Source organism: Ranitomeya variabilis, chromosome 5, assembly GCF_051348905.1.
Source record: "Ranitomeya variabilis isolate aRanVar5 chromosome 5, aRanVar5.hap1, whole genome shotgun sequence".
Lineage (NCBI taxonomy): Eukaryota > Metazoa > Chordata > Amphibia > Anura > Dendrobatidae > Ranitomeya > Ranitomeya variabilis.
Genome location: NC_135236.1, coordinates 669,355,723 through 669,382,589, shown reverse-complemented (window position 1 = coordinate 669,382,589; position 26,867 = coordinate 669,355,723). Strand labels below are relative to the sequence as shown.

Sequence of the window (26,867 nt, the reverse complement as noted above, 5' to 3'; positions counted from 1 at the left end):
CATTAGTATACATGCACTTGATGTTACTCTCTGTACCTCTATTCTTTCTTAAATTACTAACTGTTCTAACCCCACCCCCCATGCCACCGCCACCCCCAACTTCCTTATTTGTGCCCAGGTCTCTATCTGCACTATCTTCCCCTCCTATAAAATGAATACCCTCCCCCCCAATCCCTAGTTTAAACACTCCTCCAACCTTCTAACCATTTTCTCCCCCAGCACAGCTGCACCTTCCCCATTGAGGTGCAGCCCGTCCCTAGCGTAGAGCCTGTAGCCAACTGAGAAGTCGGCCCAGTTCTGCAGGAACCCAAACCCCTCCTTCCTACACCAATTCTTGAGCCACTTATTAACCTCCCTAATCTCCCGTTGCCTCTCTGGCGTGGCACGTGGTACAGGCAGGCACGTGGTCAGACGAAGAAGGCCGAGTACCTTCGAAACGCGTTGGTTAGTCTCCACCTTTTTGGCTCCAACGCCGCTCCGTACCTTAGTGACGTCACTTCTTAGGCACCTACGAGCCGGCGCTAGCGGCCATCTCCTTTTTTTCCTCGCGGTTACCAGGGACGCCTTCGGCCGGGGCTCCCAGGTACCGCGTCAGCTGCAGAGTCCTCCTCTACTTCCCCCGCCCTTCACGGACGCCGCACCTTACTCTACCGCGGACGCCAGGTCGGGGTCTACTTAGGACGCTGGAGTGTTACAGCAATTACAGCTAGGTAAGCACCATTTGTATAGCCGTCACAGGCATACACCTCTTTGTCATTAGATTCGTGCAGCAGTCACAGCAGGTCTGTGTACATGTTAGTGATCCAGGTACTATTCATCGTATACTAATACAAGCCTTCTGCTGCCCATTACCACAAAGCACGTACCCCTGAGCGCGGTCCACCATATCCACTTTGTGATATCTTGTACACAAAATTGAGATTGGTTTGAGTTGGTATACAGGTCCTTCTCAAAAAATTAGCATATAGTGTTAAATTTCATTATTTACCATAATGTAATGATTACAATTAAACTTTCATATATTATAGATTCATTATCCACCAACTGAAATTTGTCAGGTCTTTTATTGTTTTAATACTGATGATTTTGGCATACAACTCCTGATAACCCAAAAAACCTGTCTCAATAAATTAGCATATCAAGAAAAGGTTCTCTAAATGACCTATTACCCTAATCTTCTGAATCAACTAATTAACTCTAAACACATGCAAAAGATACCTGAGGCTTTTAAAAACTCCCTGCCTGGTTCATTACTCAAAACCCCCATCATGGGTAAGACTAGCGACCTGACAGATGTCAAGAAGGCCATCATTGACACCCTCAAGCAAGAGGGTAAGACCCAGAAAGAAATTTCTCAACAAATAGGCTGTTCCCAGAGTGCTTGAAGACACAAAAGAGCACAGTGAGGTCAAAAATACTCTGTTGTAAAAAAAAATAAAAAAAAAAAAAAAATCACAGTAATCAGCAAGTGCTAGTCAAAAGATAATTTGTTAACTAATTAACTCTAAACATATGCAAAAGATACCTGAGGCTTTTAAAAACTCCCTGCCTGGTTCATTACTCAAAACCCCCATCATGGGTAAGACTAGCGACCTGACAGATGTCAAGAAGGCCATCATTGACACCCTCAAGCAAGAGGGTAAGACCCAGAAAGAAATTTCTCAACAAATAGGCTGTTCCCAGAGTGCTGTATCAAGGCACCTCAATGGTAAGTCTGTTGGAAGGAAACAATGTGGCAGAAAACGCTGTACAACGAGAAGAGGTGACCGGACCCTGAGGAAGATTGTGGAGAAGGACCGATTCCAGACCTTGGGGAACCTGAGGAAGCAGTGGACTGAGTCTGGTGTGGAAACATCCAGAGCCACCGTGCACAGGCGTGTGCAGGAAATGGGCTACAGGTGCCGCATTCCCCAGGTAAAGCCACTTTTGAACCATAAACAGCGGCAGAAGCGCCTGACCTGGGCTACAGAGAAGCAGCACTGGACTGTTGCTAAGTGGTCCCAAGTACTTTTTTCTGATGAAAGCAAATTTTGCATGTCATTCGGAAATCAAGGTGCCAGAGTCTGGAGGAAGACTGGGGAGAAGGAAATGCCAAAGTGCCTGAAGTCCAGTGTCAAGTACCCACAGTCAGTGATGGTGTGGGGTGCCATGTCAGCTGCTGGTGTTGGTCCACTGTGTTTCATCAAGGGCAGGGTCAATGCAGCTAGCTATCAGGAGATTTTGGAGCACTTCATGCTTCCATCGGCTGAAATGCTTTATGGAGATGAAGATTTCATTTTTCAGCACGACCTGGCACCTGCTCACAGTGCCAAAACCACTGGTAAATGGTTTACTGACCATGGTATTACTGTGCTCAATTGGCCTGCCAACTCTCCTGACCTGAACCCCATAGAGAATCTGTGGGATATTGTGAAGAGAAAGTTGAGAGACGCAAGACCCAACACTCTGGATGAGCTTAAGGCTGCTATTGAAGCATCCTGGGCCTCCATAACATCTCAGCAGTGTCACAGGCTGATTGCCTCCATGCCACGCCGCATTGAAGCAGTCATTTCTGCCAAAGGATTCCCGACCAAGTATTGAGTGCATAACTGAACATTATTATTTGATGGTTTTTTTGTTTGTTATTGAAAAACACTTTTATTTGATTGGACGGGTGAAATATGCTAATTTATTGAGACAGGTTTTTTGGGTTATCAGGAGTTGTAGGCCAAAATCATCAGTATTAAAACAATAAAAGACCTGACAAATTTCAGTTGGTGGATAATGAATCTATAATATATGAAAGTTTAATTGTAATCATTACATTATGGTAAATAATGAAATTTAACACTATATGCTAATTTTTTGAGAAGGACCTGTACATGCAGCTCATAATCGCATGTTCACATTAGCCATAATGCATACAAAACCTACAAGAAAGAAAATGAGCAAAAACCTGACGGTCCTGAGCAGGGTCACCTTGTCGACGGTGGGATGCTATTTTTAATCAAAAACAGTATTACTAAAAAGGAAGTGGAATGAAACCTTCTGTATTTCTCAAATTACAATGCAATGTATTTTTTTTTCGTCTTCATTTTTTTTTATATTTCAGGATAGTATTTTTTATGTGGGCAGACAGAGGGCGCTGTAAAACCTCGCAATGGCAAAGCGCTATCAGTTTTTAAGCATTTAACAGTGATTAGTCCTCATTCAGACAGAGATGTCTTCTTTGGGGTCTTGAGGTGTTTGGTCATCCTCGTATAGCTAGGAGGACTGGAGGAGGTAATATCAGCACCTGGCACTCTTACACCACCCACTATCTATTATTTATCATGTCCCATTTTCTCCATCCCCTGGAGTCGCAGACCAAATCTTTATTTGTAGAAGTGATTTTTCACCTTTTCTTCCTGAGAATCTCTTTCGCTCCTGTGTGCGCCAGGCCCTGAGACCTCGGAGTGATGCATGGTGGTAGTGTAGCGCCCCCCCACCGTCGCAGGGCTGAAGGGTACCCGGTACCGGGCCTCTGAGTCTCTGCTCTGGGGTTGTCACGGTGGCTAGACCTGGTCCATGACCCTGCTGAGGGGGCGTCCAAGGAAAAGTGGTGGTAAATGGTGGTGATGTTGCGGTGCAGTGTAGGTCGTAGTAAATAACGAGGACACCAGGTGTGCAGTCTCTTTACCTCTTTACTGAAGATCTCTGAGTCCTCAATCCGGAATACGGTTAACCAGGCTGTGCAAGTCCGGCCGGTCCGATGGCACCTCCAGAGTTCCCTTTGCAGGTGGAAATCTGTGCCTTCCTGCTTGCGCTATGTGTCGTGGTCCTCCCCTGCTGTGCTTACGGGATAGTCCCCACAACTGTTGTGTCTGTTTCTCGTGTTCCCTCACAACTCGATTAGATGATGTTCTGCTAATCCGTCCCTCCCGGTGTTATGGTTGGGATGCACCCGTATGACGGGTAGGCTCGGAGCTCTTCCGGGACCCTAGAGTCGCCCCTCTCCACAGGTTGCCCCCTATGTCTTCTTAGGTGATTTAGGTGAGACAGCCCGCCTATGACTGACTGTCCTGCCGTTGGTTTGAAGTATTGCCTGAAGCTATATATAGAAATACTTCCTCGGCGTTCCGGCCGCCGGTTGTGCGCCTCAGTAGGATGTTGCCTCGGTCTTACAGCACGACTCCTACTGGTATTCTCCTTGTTGCTTTGATCTCGTTTCTCACTCAGCACAATATATCTCGCTTCTGATCCTTTCTTAGGGCACCGCCGCTATGCTGAGCAGGCACGGTCCCGTGACGTTCTCTCTCGTTGCCAGGCCTCTGTCAGGGTCCCAAACCTGACAGGGACCCTACCGAATCTGCCCCCACAACACCCTCTGCCACAAGGTGTTGCCTGGTTCCAACCCAGTCAGCTTTCTGAACTAACTTCCTGCCTGACCCCCAGTTTACCCACACGGTGAGGAGTGGCCTAATAAATAGCACCGTTAGCTCCCCCTGGAGGCCCGACTGTGAAATGTATTGGTGTATGTGATACCTGGTCAGATGAACTCCTTCAGTGCCATCAGATGTACCATAGCTCCCCTTAGAGGCAGAGCTTCAGTACTGCAACGACCAGGACTCTGGGGCGCTGCACTCCCCCCCGGTTAAATCCAGTACTCCTGGACTGGGAAGAAAACAACAATACAGGTTAGCAAAAAGACATACAATTTTAAAATTGCAATAACAATAAGCAAGTTTGAACAGGGCTTCCCTTTATGGGAGGTGAGGACACTTGAACGTTACAAAACATGGTTAAATATTATAGAAACATGCTATAAATAACTTTCTTTTACCCAACCGGGTATTCTACTTAGTGCAAACTTTGAACAATAAGTTAACATTGCCTTTAAGGACGTACACGCTCAATCCACTAAAGACTTTCTTATAAAACATTATAATACTACTCAACTTTTTTACGTTCTCCTTCTTTATGTCTGCAGGACCGCCTGTCCTAACTGCTCCAGACCTACTGCCTCTCCTTTCTTTACAGGACCGCCCCTTTCAGCCCGGGCCTACTGCCCCTCCACAACTATACACAGTATAGAACATAACATTTTTCCTTCAGTTCAAAACTACTGAGCCATCTCTGTATGGCCCCTAGGAGGACTCACCAACTAACCCCGTCCGGGTTCACTTCCTGTCCTCATTCTTCTATCAACATTATCAACATTTCTCACAATTAACTAGTTAGTTACATTTAACTCTTACATATCAGCATTATTACTTTTTCTTTTTAAGACATTATTGCCACCCAACTGTCTTAAGGCAATACGGTTCATAAGCGCAATACGTGGACATCCCGTTTAAGAGGGGACCAAGTCTCTATGAGGTAGTGCAACTTCTCAAGTTGGAAGTCTGTTCGCAGTAAGGACTCCGATGCTGTTTCCAGGAACAGTTTCTTCGCAAAGAGTCCTTCTTTTAAGTAAAACCAGTAAAGAGCACCTTTAAGAAGGTGCAAACTATTTACAAGGAGTTTGTATCATGCACTGTTCATGATTCCAGCAGTTTTTGGGAACTTGTGCAAAAATTAGAAAACAAACCAAAAAGCAATAGGGATCCCGGGTCAACAAAGGGATCCCTTTAAGAGTTAACCCTGGATGGGTTTTAGCAGCAACATAGCAGAAAACAAACAGTTTGAAGAACTATTTACATGTTATGCAGAGTTTTAAGATCTTACTCTTGTGGTGCAGAAGGTGGTTTCCTTCCGGGCCTCACCAGACCAACGGGTCGTGCTGCCGATCCAAGGAGCGGTTCCTGCCCCAACAATGACAGGATCCCTCTCCGTGATGCCCTTCTCACTGATGGACCGGCACGCCCCCAAGGTACGTGGTGGGTCCGGGTTCCCCTCTGCTCCGCAGGGATAGGTTCCGTTGCCTTTTCAGCAGGAGGTTCGTCTTCTGATGTTCCGGCAGCGGCCTGGAGTGCGACGCACCGCTGGACGCCCCGAGCTACCCAGCCAGTCTCGCCAGCTTCCCTCCTCCACCGGGTGTAGGTCACTGCATCGCCAGGTTCCAGGTCGGAATCGTACCTTCCCCCGCAGGGCTCCACTTCTTCCCGATCCACACGGACCTGCAGTGGCTCCCCGTTCTCCTGGATAACTCCCCTTCCTTTCCGGGAGTTAAAGGATATTACTACACCCCAGTGTGACGGTGGAACCTCTTCAACACTCCTCAGATCGACCTGGATTGCCGGTTGAGGCCTGTTCCGCCACGCTGTCATCAGGCGTTGCAGGTGTTCTGCCTCCGGCATGATCCTCAGGCCCTGTGCCTGCAGCTCACACTCCGCCGCGGCCGGGATGAAGGAAGCGGGGGACACCGGAGACAGGCGGACCTCAATGGGCTGGCCCAGCCGAGCGATCACACGAGCCTCGGCTTCCGGGCGGTGGGCTATCTGCCGGGCCTCGGCTGCAGCCACACACTCCTTGGACAGCGGCACAGGGGGTCGACCCCTTGGTAGCTCCGCAAGGGTCAGTTCCCGCAACGATGGCGTACCCCGGGCTGTGTCGGGCTGCGCAGCCCCATGCTGAGTCGGGTCATTCCCACGCGGTGCTCCCTGCGTCGCCATCTTTGCTGTCTCTCCAGTATCCTCTTCCCGCGGTCTCTTTCGTGGGCGGCCCCGTCTCCATGGTCTCCACCCTCTGAAGAGAATGAGGAGGCGGACCTCGGCTGTCGACGGACACGTCCTCAAGACACAGAAATACTTAGACTGGGCGGCCATTGTCCTTCGCGCTCTTCAGCTTGTCTACGCCCACTCCACGCCCCTCTTCTTCTCATGCGTTTCTCCTCAGCGCTGCAATGGCGGCGGTTTTGGCGGCAATCCTTGTAGTAATGGCAGCACACAGTCTTTGCAATAAAGTACAGTCCAAGTACGATAACTCACAGTTCCAAGGCACACATGACCTGATTCTTCAGGCTTAAGTAGATCCTGTTCGTGACGCCAAGTTTGTAGCGCCCCCACCGACGCAGGGCCGAGGGGTACCCGGTACCGGGCCTCTGAGTCTCTGCTCTGGGGTTGTCACGGTGGCTAGACCCGGTCCGTGACCCTGCTGAGGGGGCATCCAAGGAAAAGTGGTGGTAAATGGTGGTGATGTTGCGGTGCAGTGTAGGTCGTAGTAAATAACGAGGACACCAGGTGTGCAGTCTCTTTACCTCTTTACTGAAGATCTCTGAGTCCTCAATCCGGAATACGGTTAACCAGGCTGCGCAAGTCCGGCTGGTCCGATGGCACCTCCAGAGTTCCCTTTGCAGGTGGAAATCTGTGCCTTCCTGCTTGCGCTATGTGTCGTGGTCCTCCCCTGCTGTGCTTACGGGATAGTCCCCACAACTGTTGTGTCTGTTTCTCGTGTTCCCTCACAACTCGATTAGATGATGTTCTGCTAATCCGTCCCTCCCGGTGTTATGGTTGGGACGCACCCGTATGACGGGTAGGCTCGGAGCTCTTCCGGGACCCTAGAGTCGCCCCTCTCCACAGGTTGCCCCCTATGTCTTCTTAGGTGATTTAGGTGAGACAGCCCGCCTATGACTGACTGTCCTGCCGTTGGTTTGAAGTATTGCCTGAAGCTATATATAGAAATACTTCCTCGGCGTTCCGGCCGCCGGTTGTGCGCCTCAGTAGGATGTTGCCTCGGTCTTACAGCACGACTCCTACTGGTATTCTCCTTGTTGCTTTGATCTCGTTTCTCATTCAGCACAATATATCTCACTTCTGATCCTTTCTTAGGGCACCGCCGCTATGCTGAGCAGGCACGGTCCCGTGACGTTCTCTCTCGTTGCCAGGCCTCTGTCAGGGTCCCAAACCTGACAGGGACCCTACCGAATCTTCCCCCACAACACCCTCTGCCACAAGGTGTTGCCTGGTTCCAACCCAGTCAGCTTTCTGAACTAACTTCCTGCCTGACCCCCAGTTTACCCACACGGTGAGGAGTGGCCTAATAAATAGCACCCTTAGCTCCCCCTGGAGGCCCGACTGTGAAATGTATTGGTGTATGTGATACCTGGTCAGATGAACTCCTTCAGTGCCATCAGATGTACCATAGCCCCCCTTAGCGGCAGAGCTTCAGTACTGCAACGACCAGGACTCTGGGGCGCTGCAATAGCCATCTACACCCATAGCTGGGTCTTCTCAGGTCCTGGGTGCCGCGATGTCTTCATTTATGCTTGATTGAGGCACAAGTCATGTGATCCCATTATTGTTAATGGTATTGGAATTTTGGAGAAAATTTTGAAAAATTTTCATTTTTCAAACTTTCAATCTTTATATCCTTACACCAATTCGTCATGCTGTGCAAAAGAATTAATCAATAACATTTCCCATATGTCTACATTACATTACATCTGCATCATTTTTGCAAACATCATTTTATTTTGTTAGGATGTTGGAAGGGTTAAAAGTTTAGCTGCAATTTCTAATTTTTTTCCAAGAAACTAATAAATCCTGTTTCCTTAGGGACCTATTCAGACTTAAAGGGCCACTGTCACCCCCTCCAGCCGTTATAAACTGAAAGAGCCACCTTGTGCAGCAGTAATGCTGCAGTCTAACAAGGTGGCTCTTTTAGTTTTTGCTTCTGTTATTCCCTCAATAAAGCGTTTTATAATTTTCCCTAAATACCTGTCTTTGTACCTGGAGGCAGGTCTGAAGCCTCCTCTGTGAAGCGCCCAACTGCCGTCACTCATCTCTTCTGGGGCGATGGTCGCTGCCCCCTGCGCGCTGTTTTTCTTAAATCCGGCGCCTGCGCTGTGCGTGCCTGCCTGGGGCAGGCGCAGTGTTCATTGGCCGTCATAGCAAATGATGACGGGTGCCTGACTGCGCCTGCGCAGGGAGTGCGGCCACCCTGTTACTCAATCCCCACCCCGCACTGTGTTATGCATTATGCACAGTGCGGGGCTGGGATTCCTGGGCATGCGCACTGCGCTTGTCACATGCTCCCCCAGGTTCCCCGCCTTCCAGCGTCGGTCTGTGCAGGAATCTGCCCAGGAATCCCAGCCCCGCACTGTGCATAATGCATAACACAGTGCGGGGCGGGGATTCAGTAACAGGGTGGCCGCACTGCCTGCGCAGGCGCAGTCAGGCACCCGGCATCATTTGCTATGACGGCCAATGAACACTGCGCCTGCCCCAGGCAGGCACGCACAGCGCAGGCGCCGGATTTAAGAAAAACAGCGCGCAGGGGGCGGCGACCATCCCCCCAGAAGAGATGAGTGACGGCAGTTGGGCGCTTCACAGAGGAGGCTTCAGACCTGGCTCCAGGTACAAAGACAGGTATTTAGGGAAAATTATAAAACGCTTTATTGAGGGAATAACAGAAGCAAAAACTAAAAGAGCCACCTTGTTAGACTGCAGCATTACTGCTGCACAAGGTGGCTCTTTTAGTTTATAACGGCTGGAGGGGGTGACAGTGGCCCTTTAAATGGACTTCTCGGCGGCCTATATATTGGAAACTCCCCAGAGTGAGAGCATTTTATAAACTGAACCCCTCAAATGCTTCAAAGCTGCTGTCAGGACATTTTACAATCCCTTCAGGTTTAGGAGACTTTACTCTTCAGGTCGGTGCGATTACAGCGATACCAGATTTATATCCGGTTTTTATGTTTGGCTGCTGTCACACACTAAATGGCGCTTTTATTGCAAAAATGCATTTCCATATGTTGATCGCTATAATTTTTCCATTTTTGGCTGACAGAGTCATATGAGGGCTTGTTTTTTGCAGGGCAAGTTGACGTTTTTATTGGTACCATTTTCGGGCACATGACATTTTTTGATCACTTTTTATTCTGATTTTTGGGAGGCAGAATGAACAAAAACCAGCAATTCAGGAATTGTTTTTTGGGGGAGGGGGTTTATGCCGTTCCGCGTGCAGTAAAATTGATCAGGCAGTTTTATTCTTCGGGTCAGTACGATTACAGCGATACCTCATTTATATCCTATTTTATGTTTTGGCGATTTTACACAATAAAAACTATTTTATAGAAAAAATAATTATTTGCATCCCTTTATTCTGAGAGCTATAACTTTTTTATTTTTCCACTGACAGAGCTGTATGGCGGCTTATTTTTTGTGGGACAAGAAGATGTTTTCAGAGATATCATATTTATTTACATTTGTCTTTTTGATTGCATTTTATTCCATTTTTTGTTGGTTGGAATTTTTTTTATTTCTTTTACATATTCACTTAATGGGTTTAATAGTAGGGCAGTTTTATAGGTTGGATTGTTGCGGACATGGTGATACCAAGTATGTGTACTATTTTTTTATTTTATTTTTTTCATAAAAATATTTATTTATGGGTAAAAAAAAAAACAAAACAGCCAGTAACGTGTTCGGTTTTTGCTCGTGCGCAAAGTGATGTGTCGGGCTCCAGTCTCCTCCCATCCCCTCAGGTGGCCACGTCATGGTCAAGTGAGGCAGCGGGAGCCAGGTTGCAAATCACGTAGCCACAAACAGGACCGCGAGAGTGACGAGCCGAAAGGGAGGCCGACACACCGTGCACGCGCGTCATGAGTACAGTGATCATTGTGTGTGAAGAATCTGCTGAGCTTTGGGGGTCAGTTAATAATAATTAACAAGAACTACTGGATCTTTAAAAGGGGGTTTATTACCAACAAGGTATTTACAATGACATACATAAGGGAAGTCTAACTAAGGGACAAGGGTACAATTAAAGGGAAGAGGTTATAGGAGAAGGAAGTAGAAGCTGAGATGTGGAGGGAGATATATAACTGATCCTGATCTTCTGGTAATATGAGAAATTATGATTGCAGTGGTCATCATTTTCCTCTAGATAGTGTCCTTGGATTTAGGATAAAGTCCTGGTGTCAGAAGTCCTGAGGGCATTCCATTTAGGCCTCAGATGAGATGTCCCTGAAGAACAATGGCTTGTAATTCACCTCCACATGGAATGTGTGTCAAAGATAAGATGTTCAATTCAGGAGCAATAGCTTGTTCTCCCATCACCACAGGGGTTCTGTATCCTCCAAGAGGTTGGAGACACAATGTCCATATACAATGTAGATTCTCTTTGTTCTACTAAAAGAACAGAGGACTTCACACCCCAGGGACTTGTGTGACCATAATTTACAGCTAATGGCCAATTCCTTTGAAGTAGGTTTTAGCTGTTATATAGAGTTCTAGGACTGTACATTGCTCTTATAATACACTAGAAATAGGCCCCATGCTATTGCATCAGGAGTGCTGTGAAATTAACACCTGTGTATCCTTCGTGGTGCTAACAGGAGCAGTGGACATGTGCCACACCATTTGCGCTTTCCAACATACCTGTTCAATGTCATCCTTCCGCATTCGTGTATTGTATTTGTTGCAAGATTTGACTTCTTTCACACCTGTGCATTGTCTCTTCCTTGTTGAGCCAATGAGCGGTGCCACGCGGCTTTGAGCAGCACGGGATTAAGGCTATGTGCACATGTTGCAGATTTGCCTGCAGATTTTTCTGCACTGAATCCGCATCTCTTGGCAGAAAACGCAGGTGCGTTTTTGGTGCGTTTTTTAATGTGGTTTTTGCACGGTTTTGATGCATTTTTTTATGCGGATTTGTATGCATTTTTGAAAGCTTAATAAAGATCTATTACTGAACAACAAAAAAAAGATTTGTAATGTCATTTCTTGTCCAACCTCCTCTTTTACATTTGTCCAACCGATAATAGATAGATAATAGATAGAAGGAATAAGATAGATAGATAGATCTATAGATAGAAAATAACTATCGATCTATGTATAGATCTATCATCTATCTATCTGATTCCTTCTATCGCATTCCTTCTATCTATCTATCTATCTATCTATCTATAGAAGAAGTATTAGAGTAGCACAAAAAACACAAAAGTGAAAATGGAAAAATAGAGTCGGGTGCAGAGTCCCCCAGGCATAGACCAAACCTCAAATGTAGGAATCCAAAAAACGGAGGCAGCACACCATTAGTAGACGAAAAAGCAGGAGCTACTTTTATTAGCCCATCTCAGCAACGTTTCAGTTCTAGTAGATGTGAACCTTTTTCAAGCCAGGTGTGCTGCCTCCATTTTTTGGATATCTATCTATCTATCTATCTATCTATCTATCTATCTATCTATCTATCTATCTATCTATCTATCTCATTCCTTCTATCTATCTATCTATCTATCTACTGTATCTATCGAAGGAATGAGATAGATAGATAGATAGATAGATAGATAGGAATGAGATAGATAGATAGATAGATAGATAGATAGAAGGAATGAGATAGATAGATAGATAGATAGATGTATATATCTATCTATCTATAGATATATCTATCTATAGATATATCTCTCTACTGTATATTATTATTATTGTTTATTGATACAGTGCCATTAATTCCATGGTGCTGTACATGAGAAAAGGGGTTACAGATAACGTTTACAGTAAACAAATTTACAATGACAGACTGGTACAGAGGGGTACATTCTGCATCACCTCTATGTAGCAGAGGCGATCGAGTTGTGCCTGCTTCTAGCCTCCCATGGAGGCTATTGAAGCATGCCAAAATAAAAAAAAAAATGTGTTTAAAAATATAAAAACAAAAAAATATAAAAGTTAAAATCACCCCTCTTTCGTCCCAATCAAAATAAAAGAATAAAAATAAAATCAAACCTACACATATTTGGTATTTCCGCATTCAGAATCACCCGATCTGTCAATTAAAAAAAGGATTAACCTGATCGATAAACGGCATAGCGAGAAAAAAAATCAAAATGCCAAAAATAACGGGCGATCAAAAGAACGTATCTGCACACAAGGGGAATAATTAAAAACGGCAGCTCGGCATGCAAAAAATAAGCCCTCACCTGACCCCAGATCACGAAAAATTGAGACGCTACCGTTATTGGAAAATTGCGCAATTTTTTTTTTTTTTTTTAGCAAATTTGGGAATTTTATTTTACCACTTAGATAAAAGAGACCCTATACATGGTGTCTATGAACTCGTAATGACCTGGAGAATCATAACGACAGGTCAGTTTTAGCATTTAGTGAACCTAGCAAAAAAGCCAAACAAAAAAAGTGTTGGATTGCACTTTTTTTGCAATTTCATCGCACTTGGAATTTTTTCCCTTTTTCTGTTACACGACATGCAAAAACCAATGATGTATTTCAAAAGTACAACTCGTCTTGCAAAAAATAAGCCCTCGCATGGCCTAATTGATGGAAAAATAAAAAAGTTATGGCTCTGGGAAGACGGGGAGCAAAAAACTAAAACAAATAATCTAAAAAAGCTCCAGGGGTGACGGGGTTAAATCAGATCAAACAGTAGAGTAAGTTCAGTTCAATGGTGGTGACCAACTAAAAAAAAATGCTACGAGCCGACCGACTTTATGTAGATATTTCCCCAGAGATGACAGAGGCAGCTTGTATTTATCTGGTAGATAACTATATACAGTTGTGAGGTAAACGGGTCAGCCTATTCCTTACAGATGAACATTTGCAGACAGGCAGTTTCTCAGTGTGATATTGGCTGCTTTCAGATTCCCTCTCTGTGGAGACCCTCACTCAGTTACACCTCAGTGGCTGAGCTGTTTTCCTCCCTCTGAGGCGACTTGCCCTCCCAGAAATGCAGTAAAAATCCTCTCAAAATGGTGGCTGTCCACTGCCATCCCTTCTATCTCCATGTGGCAGGGCTCAGATCCCTGTAGAGGCCTGTCTCCTGTCAGAGTCTCACATACCAGTCCTTGCTGCCATCACTATCCTTTTCTGACTGACTCAAAGCTTACTGCCTCATAACAGTTAGCTCCTCCCCATAACATGTGACTTTTCGAGAAGCAGTCATTGGTTGACTGCACTGTCAATCCTCCTTCCCATAAAACTCACTAAAACCTTTACTGATGTTTTCCCTGTAAGAAAATTCTCAATTAAGTAAGACAAGTAAAGAAATGGGAATAACATAGGAAAAACCACATACATTGAAAATGCAGAAATAACGTAATAACAAAAATACTTCTATCTCAGAAACTTTATGTGATAGAGCAAAACTAAGATTTTTGGAATCAGCACATCAAACTCCATAAAACAGACATATTACCTTTGCTAATGTTTTTTAGTGTTGACCAGTGATATTAATATTCAACAGCGAGAAAAGATAAATCTCCTCTCTCCTTCTAGCCAAGTCTCAAATAACTTCATAAAATTGAGGTTACAACTTTGATCTAGATTATTACCCTCCTGTGAGTATAACTTAAGGAAGGCTGAATCTAGATTTTACACCACGAGTGATAGAGCAATTCTGGCAAAAAGGACTAAAAAGAAAATCGAGTTTTTGGAGGGTCCTAATAATCCAAATGAAATAGAAAAAAACATTTGCTGATTATTATTATTATAACTACGGTATATTACCTAAGAGAAGATCCGACTATTATACAACCCACCTTGGAGAATATACAGACATTTCCTGGGAAAATGAATCTCCCTCAAATTTCTCTAGATCAATTCGAGATCCTTAATGTTCCTTTTTCTAGTCAAGAAATTCAAAATATAATAGGAACCTCCAGAAATAACTCGGCCCCAGGCCCAGATGGGCTACCAAATGAATATTATCATCAATTTTCTGCTAACTTATCACCGTGTTTGCTTATAACTTTTAATTATTGGATGAATACTGAATCTCTAGCCCCAGTTAACCTGGAAGCCAGAATAATAACTCTCTCAAAGCCAGGGAAATATCGGGGTTTGTCAGAGAGATACCGGCCTATTTCACTGTTGATTCGTGACGCACAGATACAGCAGAGAAATATAAATATAAGTATAAAAATAGTATAGAGGAAGAGAAAAGATATGTGTAACTAAAATTTAATCTTTATTCCAATATTTTTTTAAAAAATGTATAGATATAAAAAATTAATGTACATACATCCAGTGCGGATGTATATTGGGTCACAAACAGTTTGTGAGGTGACCCACTAGTTCCAATAGGCAAATATATGTGGGCAGCATGTCAGTAATGAAAGGGATTTTTAGTGTTGTCCCAATAAATAATAATAATAATCTCTTTACTTATATAGCACCAACACATTCCGCAGCGCTATACAGTTTGCACACATTATCATCGCTGTCCCCAATGGGGCTCACAATCTAGATTCCCTATCAGTATGTCTTTGGAGTGTGGGAAGAAACCTTAGAACCCGGAGGAAACCCACGCAAACACGGGGAGAACATACAAACTCCTTGCAGATGTTGTCCTTGGTGGGATTTGAACCCAGGACTCCAGCGCTGCAAGACTCTCCGTACATGACCGCGCACATTAGGAGGCTGTCAGCAAGACTGAGCACACGCTGGAAGGGCCCTTAGACAAAGCTGGTATACCGGCGAAACGTGCGTCAGGACACATGTCCAATAAGCAGAATATATGTGAGGCAGACAGGAGTTATAATATCTATGCTCACACACACACAATACACAGACAGGTACACATAATACACAGACATACACACAATATGCAGACATGTACACATAATACACAGACATGCACACACATACAAAACGTAGACATGTACATGTTTGAAAACAAATTCACAAAGATACATAAATATATATAGTAATACATACAGATCTGCCCATCATACAGGCATACAGACATACACAAGCCTCACTTATCCTCCAGGCTTGTCGCCCATCAGGCTCCTGTGGCATGTGGCTATGGAGCATTATATGATTATAGAGAAACCAAGCACACCACTGTATACAAAGATACCAGAGGAAAAAGAAAACTAGGGGTGCAAGCTCAGTGGTAAACAATAATGGCCAAAAAAGAGAAAGCACCACTGCAATAAATGCACACCACAAGATTGTATAGAAAATTATTTAACAGTATATTTTATTGGTACGCCACACAAAATATTAAAACATAATTAAAACCAGAAAGTATCAATCCACTCAGAAAAATAAGTACATGTTATAGTGCCCAATATACACAGATATGCATATAAACCAATCTCAGACCTACTGGCTCATGGGGCTATGTGGTGCAACTCTGCAAACCTAACGTGGACAATAACATGCCCATCAAGGAAAAGGGCCCCCAAGGGAGGGAAGGACCCTATAGGTAAGACCACAGAAGATGACCAAAGACAATATATAAAGGGTCATCTGCATAATGAAACCAAGGGAACTCTGTAAAAGCCTGAAAGGTAAAGGGTTAAATTACCAAATGCTCCACGTGTGAAAGAGGGCAAGACCAATCAAATGCAAGAGCTGAGTGGAGTGAAGACCGTGGCACCACGGGTATCGCCCTAGTGGAAAGGGCTTAGTCGGGGGAAGTGGTGGCACACACACCAATGCACAAATAAATAGCAGTATGTGGAGCTGCCATAATCACCTGATGAAAAACCGGAGACTAATCTTCAAACAAACATTCTTGTTTACTGATGAGTGTTGAGCAACCCTGGATGGTCCAGATGGATGGAGTAGTGGATGGTCACCATGTCCCAACAAGGCTGCGACATCAGCAAGGAGGTGGAGGAGTCATGTTTTGGGCCGGAATCATGGGGAAACAGCTGGTAGGGCCCTTTAAGCTTCCTGAAGGTGTGAAAATGACCTCTGCAAAGTATATAGAGTTTCTGACTGACAACTTTCTTCCATGGTATAAAAAGCAGAAACGTGCCTTCAGGAGCAAAATCATCTTCATGCTGACAATGCCCCATCTCCTGCTGCAAAGAATCCCTCTGAGTCATTGGCTGCTATGGGCATAAAAGGAGATAAACTCATGTTGTGGCCACCATCTTCCCTGACCTCTACACTATAGAGAACCTTTGGAGTATCATCAAGCAAAAGATCTATGAGGGTGGGAGGCAGTTCACATCAAAACAGCAGCTCTGGGAGGCGATTCTGACTTCATGCAAAGAAATACAAGCAGAAAATCTCCAAAACCTCACAAGTTCAATGGATGCAAGAATTGTGAAGGTGACATCAAAGAAGGCTCCTATGGTAACATGTAACTTGGCCTGTTAGGAGGTTTTGGAGTTAAATAGCTTTTTTGTTCAGTGATTGTGACCTCCTAAAGCTGCAAATTCCACAAATGAGCATTTTCCGTTCTTTAACCCCTTCCCGACATTTGACGTACTATCCCGTCGAGGTGGGGTGGGCCCGTATGACCGCCGACGGGATAGTACGTCATCACCGATCAGCGGCGCTCACGGGGGGAGCGCGGCCGATCGCGGCCGGGTGTCAGCTGCATATCGCAGCTGACATCCGGCACTATGTGCCAGGAGCGGTCACGGACCGCCCCCGGCACATTAACCCCCGGCACACCGCGATCAAACATGATCGCAGTGTACCGGCGGTATAGGGAAGCATCGCGCAGGGAGGGGGCTCCCTGCGGGCTTCCCTGAGACCCCCGGAGCAACGCGATGTGATCGCGTTGCTGCGAGGGTCTCCTACCTCCTTCCTGGCTGCAGGTCCCGGATCCAAGATGGCCGCGGCATCCGGGTCCTGCAGGGAAGGAGGTGGCTTACCGAGTGTCTGCTCAGAGCAGACACTTGGTAAGCCTGCAGCCCTGCACAGCAGATCGTCGATCTGGCAGAGTGCTGTGCACACTGCCAGATCAATGATCTGTGATGTCCCCCCCTGGGACAAAGTAAAAAAGTTAAAAAAAATTTTTCCACATGTGTAAAAAAAAAAAAAAAAAAAATCCTAAATAAATAATAAAAAAAAAATATATATTATTCCCATAAATACATTTCTTTATCTAAATAAAAAAAACAAAAACAATAAAAGTACACATATTTAGTATCGCCGCGTCCGTAACGACCCAACCTATAAAACTGCCCCACTAGTTAACCCCTTCAGTAAACACCGTAAGAAAAAAAAAAAAAAACGAGGCAAAAAACAACGCTTTATTACCATACCGCCGAACAAAAAGTGGAATAACACGCGATCAAAAAGACTGATATAAATATCCATGGTACCGCTGAAAACGTCATCTTGTCCCGCAAAAAACAAGCCGCCATACAACATTATCAGCAAAAAAATAAAAAAGTTATAGTCCTGAGAATAAAGCGATACGAAAATAATTATTTTTTCTATATTTTAGTTTTTATCGTATAAAAGCGCCAAAACATAAAAAAATGATATAAATGAGATATCGCTGTAATCGTACTGACCCGAAGAATAAAACTGCTTTATCAATTTTACCAAACGCGGAACGGTATAAACGCCTCCCCCAAAAGAAATTCATGAATAGCTGGTTTTTGGTCATTCTGCCTCACAAAAATCGGAATAAAAAGCGATCAAAAACGGTCACGTGTCCGAAAATGTTACCAATAAAAACGTCAACTCGTCCCGCAAAAAACAAGACCTCACATGACTCTGTGGAGCAAAATGTGGAAAAATTATAGGTCTCAAAATGTGGAGACGCAAAAACTTTTTTGCTATAAAAAGCGTCGCTGGTTTCACACTTGCGTTTTTGTCTGCAGCGTTTTTTGCACAAAAAAACGCATGCGTTTTTTCCCTATATTTAACATTGAAAACGCATGCGGTTTTTTTGTACGCGTTTGGTCGCGTTTTCAAACGCATGCGTTTTTTTTCTGCATGCGTTCATTTTCAGAAATACAACCTGCAGTATTTTCTTGCGTTTTTAAGCACATGCGTTTGTTTGCGTTAAAAACGCATGCATTTAAACACACTGAAAAGCCACCCACCACCATCAAGGTGATAAAGGGATCCAAACCCTAACCCTAACTCTACCCCTAACCTCACCCCTAACCGTTTAATGAACATTTTCTGACAGTCATAGTGCCACGTATTTCAGTGCCACGTATTTCAGTGCCACGTATTTCAGTGCCACGTGTTTCAGTGCCACGTATTTCAGTGCCACGTATCACATATTTCAGTGCCACGTATCACGTATTTCAGTGCCACGTATCACGTATTTCAGTGCCACACATTTTAGTACCACGTATTTCAGTGCCACGTATTTCAGTGCCACGTATTTCAGTGCCACGTATTTCAGTGCCACGTATTTCAGTGCCACGTATCACGTATTTCAGTGCCACGTATTTCAGTGCCACGTATTTCAGTGCCACGTATTTCAGTGCCACGTATTTCAGTGCCACGTATTTCAGTGCCACGTATCACGTATTTCAGTGCCACGTGTTTCAGTGCCACGTATTTAAGTGCCACGTATCACGTATTTCAGTGCCACGTATTTCAGTGCCACGTATTTCAGTGCCACGTATCACGTATTTCAGTGCCACGTATTTCAGTGCCACGTATTTCAGTGCCACGTATTTCAGTGCCACGTATCAGTGCCACGTATCACATATTTCAGTGCCACGTATTTCAGTGCCACGTATTTCAGTGCCACGTATTTCAGTGCCACGTATTTCAGTGCCACGTATCACGTATTTCAGTGCCACGTATTTCAGTGCCACGTATTTCAGTGCCACGTATTTCAGTGCCACGTATTTCAGTGCCACGTATTTCAGTGCCACGTATCACGTATTTCAGTGCCACGTGTTTCAGTGCCACGTATTTAAGTGCCACGTATCACGTATTTCAGTGCCACGTATTTCAGTGCCACGTATTTCAGTGCCACGTATCACGTATTTCAGTGCCACGTATTTCAGTGCCACGTATTTCAGTGCCACGTATTTCAGTGCCACGTATCAGTGCCACGTATCACATATTTCAGTGCCACGTATTTCAGTGCCACGTATTTCAGTGCCACGTATTTCAGTGCCACGTATTTCAGTGCCACGTATTTCAGTGCCACGTATCACGTATTTCAGTGCCACGTGTTTCAGTGCCACGTATTTAAGTGCCACGTATCACGTATTTCAGTGCCACGTATTTCAGTGCCACGTATTTCAGTGCCACGTATTTCAGTGCCACGTATTTCAGTGCCACGTATTTCAGTCACGTTTAGGGTTAGGGTTAGGGGTAGGGTTAGGGCTAGGGTTGGAGGTAAAGTTAGGGTTGGGGCTAAAATTAGGGTTGGGGCTAAAGTTAGGGTTAGAGTTTGGATTACATTTACGTTTGGATTAGGGTTGGGATTAGAATTATGGGTGTGTCAGGGCTAGGGGTGTGGTTAGGGTTACCGTTGGGATTAGGGTTAGGGGTGTGTTTGGGTTAGGGTTTCAGGTAGAATTGGGGAGTTTCCACTGTCCAGGCACATCAGGGGCTCTACAAGCGCGACATGGCGTCCAATCTCAATTCCAGCCAATTCTGCGTTGAAAAAGTAAAACAGTGCTCCTTCCCTTCCGAGCTCTCCCGTGCGCCCAAAAAGGGGTTTACCCCAACATATGTGTTATCAGCGTACTCGGGACAAATTGAACAACAACTTCTGGGGTCCAAGTTCTCTTGTTATCCTTAGGAAAATAAAAATTTGGGGGGCTAAAAATCATTTTTGTGGGAAAAAAAAGATGTTTTATTTTCATGGCTCTGCGTTATAAACTGTAGTGAAACACTTGGGGGTTCAAAGTTCTCACAACACATCTAGATAAGTTCCTTGGGAGGTCTAGTTTCCAATATGGGGTCACTTGTGGGGGGTTTGTACTGTTTGGGTACATCAGGGGCTCTGCAAATGCAACGTGACGCCTGCAGACCAATCCATTTAAGGCTGCATTCCAAATGGCGCTCCTTCCCTTCCGAGCTCTGTCATGCACCCAAACAGTGGTTCCCCCCCACATATGGGGTATCAGCGTACTCAGGACAAATTGGACAACAACTTTTGGGGTCTAATTTATCCTGTTACCCTTGTGAAAATACAAAACTGGGGGCTAAAAAATCATTTTTGTGAAAAAAAAAAAAGAATTTTTATTTTCACGGCTTTGCGCTATAAACTTTAGTGAAACACTTGGGGGTTCAAAGTTCTCAAAACACATCTAGATAAGTTCTTTGGGAGGTCTAGTTTCCAATATGGGGTCACTTGTGGGGGGTTTGTACTGTTTGGGTACATCAGGGGCTCTGCAAATGCAACGTGACGGCTGCTGACCAATCCATTTAAGTCTGCATTCCAAATGGCGCTCCTTCCCTTCCGAGCTCTGTCATGCGCCCAAACAGTGGTTCCCCCCCACATATGGGGTATCAGCGTACTCAGGACAAATTGGAAAACAAATTTTGGGGTCCAATTTATTCTGTTACCCTTGTAAAAATACAAAGCTGGGTGCTAAAAAATCATTTTTGAGAAAAAAAATAAAAATTATTTTCACGGCTCTGCGTTATAATCTGTAGTGAAACACTTGGGGGTTCAAAGCTCTCAAAACACATCTAGATAAGTTCCTTAGGGGGTCTACTTTCCAAAATGGTGTCACTTGTAGGGAGTTTCAATGTTTAGGCACATCAGGGGCTCTCCAAACGCAACATGGCGTCCCATCTCAATTCCAGTCAATTTTGCATTGAAAAGTCAAATGGCGCTCCTTCCCTTCCAAGCTCTGCCATGCGCCCAAACAATGGTTTACACCCACATATGGGGTATCAGCGTACTCAGGACAAATTGCACAACATTTTTTGGGGTCCAATTTCTTCTCTTACCCTTGGGAAAATAAAAAATTGGGGGCGAAAAGATCATTTTTGTGAAAAAATATGATTTTTTATTTTTACGGCTCTGCATTATAAACTTCTGTGAAGCACTTGGTGGGTCAAAGTGCTCACCACACATCAAGATAAGTTCCTTAGGGGGTCTACTTTCCAAAATGGTGTCACTTGTAGGGGGTTTCAGTGTTTAGGCACATCAGGGGCTCTCCAAACGCAACATGGCGTCCCATCTCAATTCCAGTCAATTTTGCATTGAAAAGTCAAATAGCGCTCCTTCCCTTCCAAGCTCTGCCATGCGCCCAAACAATGGTTTACACCCACATATGGGGTATCAGCGTACTCAGGACAAATTGCACAACATTTTTTGGGGTCCAATTTCTTCTCTTACCCTTGGGAAAATAAAAAATTGGGGGCAAAAAGATCATTTTTGTGAAAAAATATGATTTTTTATTTTTACGGCTCTGCATTATAAACTTCTGTGAAGCACTTGGTGGGTCAAAGTGCTCACCACACATCTAGATAAGTTCCTTAGGGGGTCTACTTTCCAAAATGGTGTCACTTGTAGGGAGTTTCAATGTTTAGGCACATCAGGGGCTCTCCAAACGCAACATGGCGTCCCATCTCAATTCCAGTCAATTTTGCATTGAAAAGTCAAATGGCGCTCCTTCCCTTCCAAGCTCTGCCATGCGCCCAAACAATGGTTTACACCCACATATGGGGTATCAGCGTACTCAGGACAAATTGCACAACATTTTTTGGGGTCCAATTTCTTCTCTTACCCTTGGGAAAATAAAAAATTGGGGGCGAAAAGATCATTTTTGTGAAAAAATATGATTTTTTATTTTTACGGCTCTGCATTATAAACTTCTGTGAAGCACTTGGTGGGTCAAAGTGCTCACCACACATCTAGATAAGTTCCTTAGGGGGTCTACTTTCCAAAATGGTGTCACTTGTAGGGAGTTTCAATGTTTAGGCACATCAGGGGCTCTCCAAACGCAACATGGCGTCCCATCTCAATTCCAGTCAATTTTGCATTGAAAAGTCAAATGGCGCTCCTTCCCTTCCAAGCTCTGCCATGCGCCCAAACAATGGTTTACACCCACATATGGAGTATCATCGTACTCAGGACAAATTGCACAACATTTTTTGGGGTCCAATTTCTTCTCTTACCCTTGGGAAAATAAAAAATTGGGGGCAAAAAGATCATTTTTGTGAAAAAATATGATTTTTTATTTTTACGGCTCTGCATTATAAACTTCTGTGAAGCACTTGGTGGGTCAAAGTGCTCACCACACATCAAGATAAGTTCCTTAGGGGGTCTACTTTCCAAAATGGTGTCACTTGTAGGGGGTTTCAGTGTTTAGGCACATCAGGGGCTCTCCAAACGCAACATGGCGTCCCATCTCAATTCCAGTCAATTTTGCATTGAAAAGTCAAATGGCGCTCCTTTCCTTCCGAGCTCTGCCATACGCCCAAACAGTGGTTTACCCTCACATATGGGGTATCAGCGTACTCAGGACAAATTGTACAACAACTTTGGGGGTCCATTTTCTCCTGTTACCCTTGGTAAAATAAAACAAATTGGAGCTGAAATAAATTGTGTGTGAAAAAAAGTTAAATGCTTATTTTTATTTAAACATTCAAAAAATTCCTGTGAAACACCTGAAGGGTTAATAAACTTCTTGAATGTGGTTTTGAGCACCTTGAGGGGTGCAGTTTTTAGAATGGTGTCACACTTGAGTATTTTCTATCATATAGACCCCTCAAAATGACTTCAAATGAGATGTGGTCCCTAAAAAAAAATGGTGTTGTAAAAATGAGAAATTGCTGGTCAACTTTTAACCCTTATAACTCCGTCACAAAAAAAAATTTTGGTTCCAAAATTGTACTGATGTAAAGTAGACATGTGGGAAATGTTACTTATTAAGTATTTTGCGTGACATATGTCTGTGATTTAAGGGCATAAAAATTCAAAGTTGGAAAATTGCGAAATTTTCAAAATTTTCGCCAAATATTCGTTTTTTTCACAAATAAATGCAAGTTATATCGAATAAATTTTACCACTAACATGAAGTACAATATGTCACGAGAAAACAATGTCAGAATCGCCAAGATCCGTCAAAGCGTTCCAGAGTTATAGCCTCATAAAGGGACAGTGGTCAGAATTGTAAAAATTGGCCCGGTCATTAACGTGCAAACCACCCTTGGGGGTGAAGGGGTTAAAACATATCAAATGTTTAGAAATTCTACTGTGCCTAATAATTTGGAACAGTGCATTTTGAGATTTATTCATTTTGGAGATTATATTGTTATCATTGGGAGGTTTCTTAGATAAATTTCGATGTATAATCTAACGGGTGATGACTTTTATTAGACTGACTGTCATTTGCACCAACCATTTAGGAAAATCCGAGAAAAATATCATTTTCATAATAATTTGGAACATGGTGTATATGTGATGTTGCCGCATTTATAAAAGTCCAATCTATCAAAATATAAAATAATTAAACAATTGGTAAACGCAGTAAACAGAAAAAAATAAAAATGCCCAAATTGTGCCTTTTTGGTTGCTGCAACATTGCAAAATAATGCTGTAAGGAGCGATCAAAATGGTATCACTATAAACACTGTGTTGCCCTGCAAAAAAATAATCCTTCACAGCTCTAGAAACCTAAAAATTCAAACCTAATGGGTCTCAGAAAATGACGACACAATCAGAATTTTTTTTACATATTTATGATTTTTGTTACTATTAAAATAATAAAAAACTGCACAAGTTTGGTATCTCCGTAATCCTACTGATGAGGAGAATCACATTGTCAGATCATTTGTTACCATAAAATGTAAAGTGTAAAAACAATTCCCAAAAAACTATCCCAGAATTGCAGTTTTTTTTCACAATTTCACCACACTTGGAATTTTTTTCCATTTTTAATTACACTATACGGTAAAATGAATGGTGTAATTCAAAAGTACAATTCGTCCGGCAAAAAACAAGCCTCCATACATCTATGGGGACAGAAAAAATGAAATGTTATGATTATTGGAAGAAGGGGAGGAAAAAAAACAAAAAACGGAAATTGGCCAGGTCAGGAAGGGGTTAAAAAAACTTGTGGCCAAAGGTCTCAGTAATTATATATCCGTCTATAGATATAATCACCTGTCACTGACACTTATGTTTTCTTTATTGTCAAACAACCCTTATATACATATAATATAGCATGAAGAGGCTCGGAGAAGTTGGCAGTGAAGGTGTATAAGTGTCTGATGGGGTCACACAGCTCATAAAAGGACAACTGCCCGGCTTCATAATCCAGATGTATCCTGACTCTATCACTGGAGATCTTGTCAGGTAACAGGATCTCTTTACCGTCATGACTCACTGAATACTCATTATTATATCTCCCCAAACCCCAGGACTTGTTATTATCTCCAATCAGTGACTGATCTCCCCTCCTGTCTATACTGGGATAACACATCCCCACACTCCAATACCCTGATCTCCTGATCGCCACATCCCAGTAATGTCGTCCTGAGGTAAATCCTCTCCTGCTCATCACCTGATTATAATCCTGAAATCTCTCTGCTGTTTCTGGACGTTTCAGCTTCTTTCGTGTCCCGGTCGCAGTTTTCAGGTCGTCTGATATAAGGACATTATTAGCAGCTGTGGTTACATCCAGTAATATGTCTGCAGAATCCTCCACATAGATCCCGCTCCTTATACCTGATATTACGTCACATAATGTGTGTAAGTTGTATGCAATCGCAGTCATATCCAGGGCATCTCCATCATGGGGCTGTTTATCATGTCCGCCTGTGTCCGCATCACCTCCCTCCTCCTCAGGATCACACAAGTCACCGGTGTCTGGTTCCTGTAAGACAGTCAGTGGATCCGTCATGTTACACAGCTCCTCAATGTGTCTCATCTTCCTGGACAGCTCGTCCTTCTTTATTTCCAGCTGATGGATCAGAGCAGACAGTGACAGTGACTCTTCCTTTTCCTGCCTGGAGATCTCACTCAGGACCTTCTTCTCCAGGTCGTCCACCCGTCTCCTGATGTCTGTACACAGGGCAGTGACTCTCTCGGCTTCTCCAGCTGCTTTTTCTTGAGCTTTTCTCCTGCGCTCCTCCAGACTCCGGACTCTTTCCTCAGTCTTCTCTCTCTTTGTGATCAGTTTCCGGAGAACATTTCTCAATTTTTTCTTTTTCTTCCCTGAGGCCTCATCCAGTGACTCCATTTTATGTCCATTATGTTTCCCAATCACACTGCAGGACACACAGATACAAGCAGCGTCCTCAGTGCAGTAATATTCCAGGATCTTCTTATGGACAGAACATTTCTTTCTCTCCAGAGAAGTGCTGGGATCAGATAAGACGTGTTCTGGTGATTTGTTGTGAGATCTCAGGTGTTTATCACACAGAGAAGCCTCACAGTGTAGACAGGATCCAACAGCAGGTACAGGAGAGTCCACACAGTAAGTGCAGTAGATCCCGGTGATCTTCTCCTCATGTTGGTCAGTTTGCTGGAAATTCTTCACAATCTTACAAAGCACAAAGTCCCTCATCAGTGTCGGCCGCTCCTGAAACTCTTCTCTGCAGTCAGGACAGGAATAAACTCCAGACTCCTCCTGTGTATCCAGCACACGATCAATACAGACCCGGCAGAAGTTGTGTCCACATCTCAGCATTACAGGATCTGTATAAGTGCTCAGACAGATGGAGCAGTCCAGCTCTTCTCTCAGATCAGCAGACGCCATGGCTGACAGAGGAATAGAGAAATGAAACTACAATTCTCCCGCTCAAAAGGGTGGGCTTTATATTGTGTACACAGGGGAGGGCTGAGGAGCAGAAGGTCACTTACTATTAACCTGTTAATGGACACTTGTGAAAATCACATCTTATGTCTGCTGTAAATTTCATGTCTACATTGTGGTCCCATGTAAGGAGTGAATGTATTGAAAGCCGACATGGACAATATCGATAATATGTGTAATATGAATGACTGAACTCACAGTTTTATCCACAAACACTGGATAGCACTAAAGATTTTCAAAGAGATAGAACATGTGGTGTGGGGGCCATAAAACCTGTTAAGGCCCCGTCACACATAGCGAGATCGCTAGCGAGATCGCTGCTGAGTCACAAGTTTTGTGACGCAACAGCGACCTCAGTAGCGATCTCGCTATGTGTGACACGTACCAGCGATCAGGCCCCTGCTGTGAGATCGCTGGTCGTGTCGGAATGGCCTGGACCATTTTTTGGTCGTTGAGGTCCCGCTGACATCGCTGAATCGGTGTGTGTGACACCGATCCAGCGATGTCTTCACTGGTAACCAGGGTAAACATCGGGTTACTAAGCGCAGGGCCGCGCTTA

The 26,867-nt window shown here is 44.1% G+C and overlaps 1 protein-coding gene across 1 annotated transcript; it reads right to left on the bottom strand.

Annotated features, from left to right (window-relative positions):
• Positions 1–23,752: 23,752 nt before the first annotated feature.
• On the bottom strand, positions 23,753–26,285 carry LOC143776899 (E3 ubiquitin/ISG15 ligase TRIM25-like). Its single transcript, XM_077266720.1, has one exon. It carries the CDS (start codon positions 26,249–26,251, stop codon positions 24,668–24,670), a length of 1,584 nt encoding a protein of 527 aa, XP_077122835.1. The 5' UTR covers positions 26,252–26,285; the 3' UTR covers positions 23,753–24,667.
• Positions 26,286–26,867: the final 582 nt, after the last annotated feature.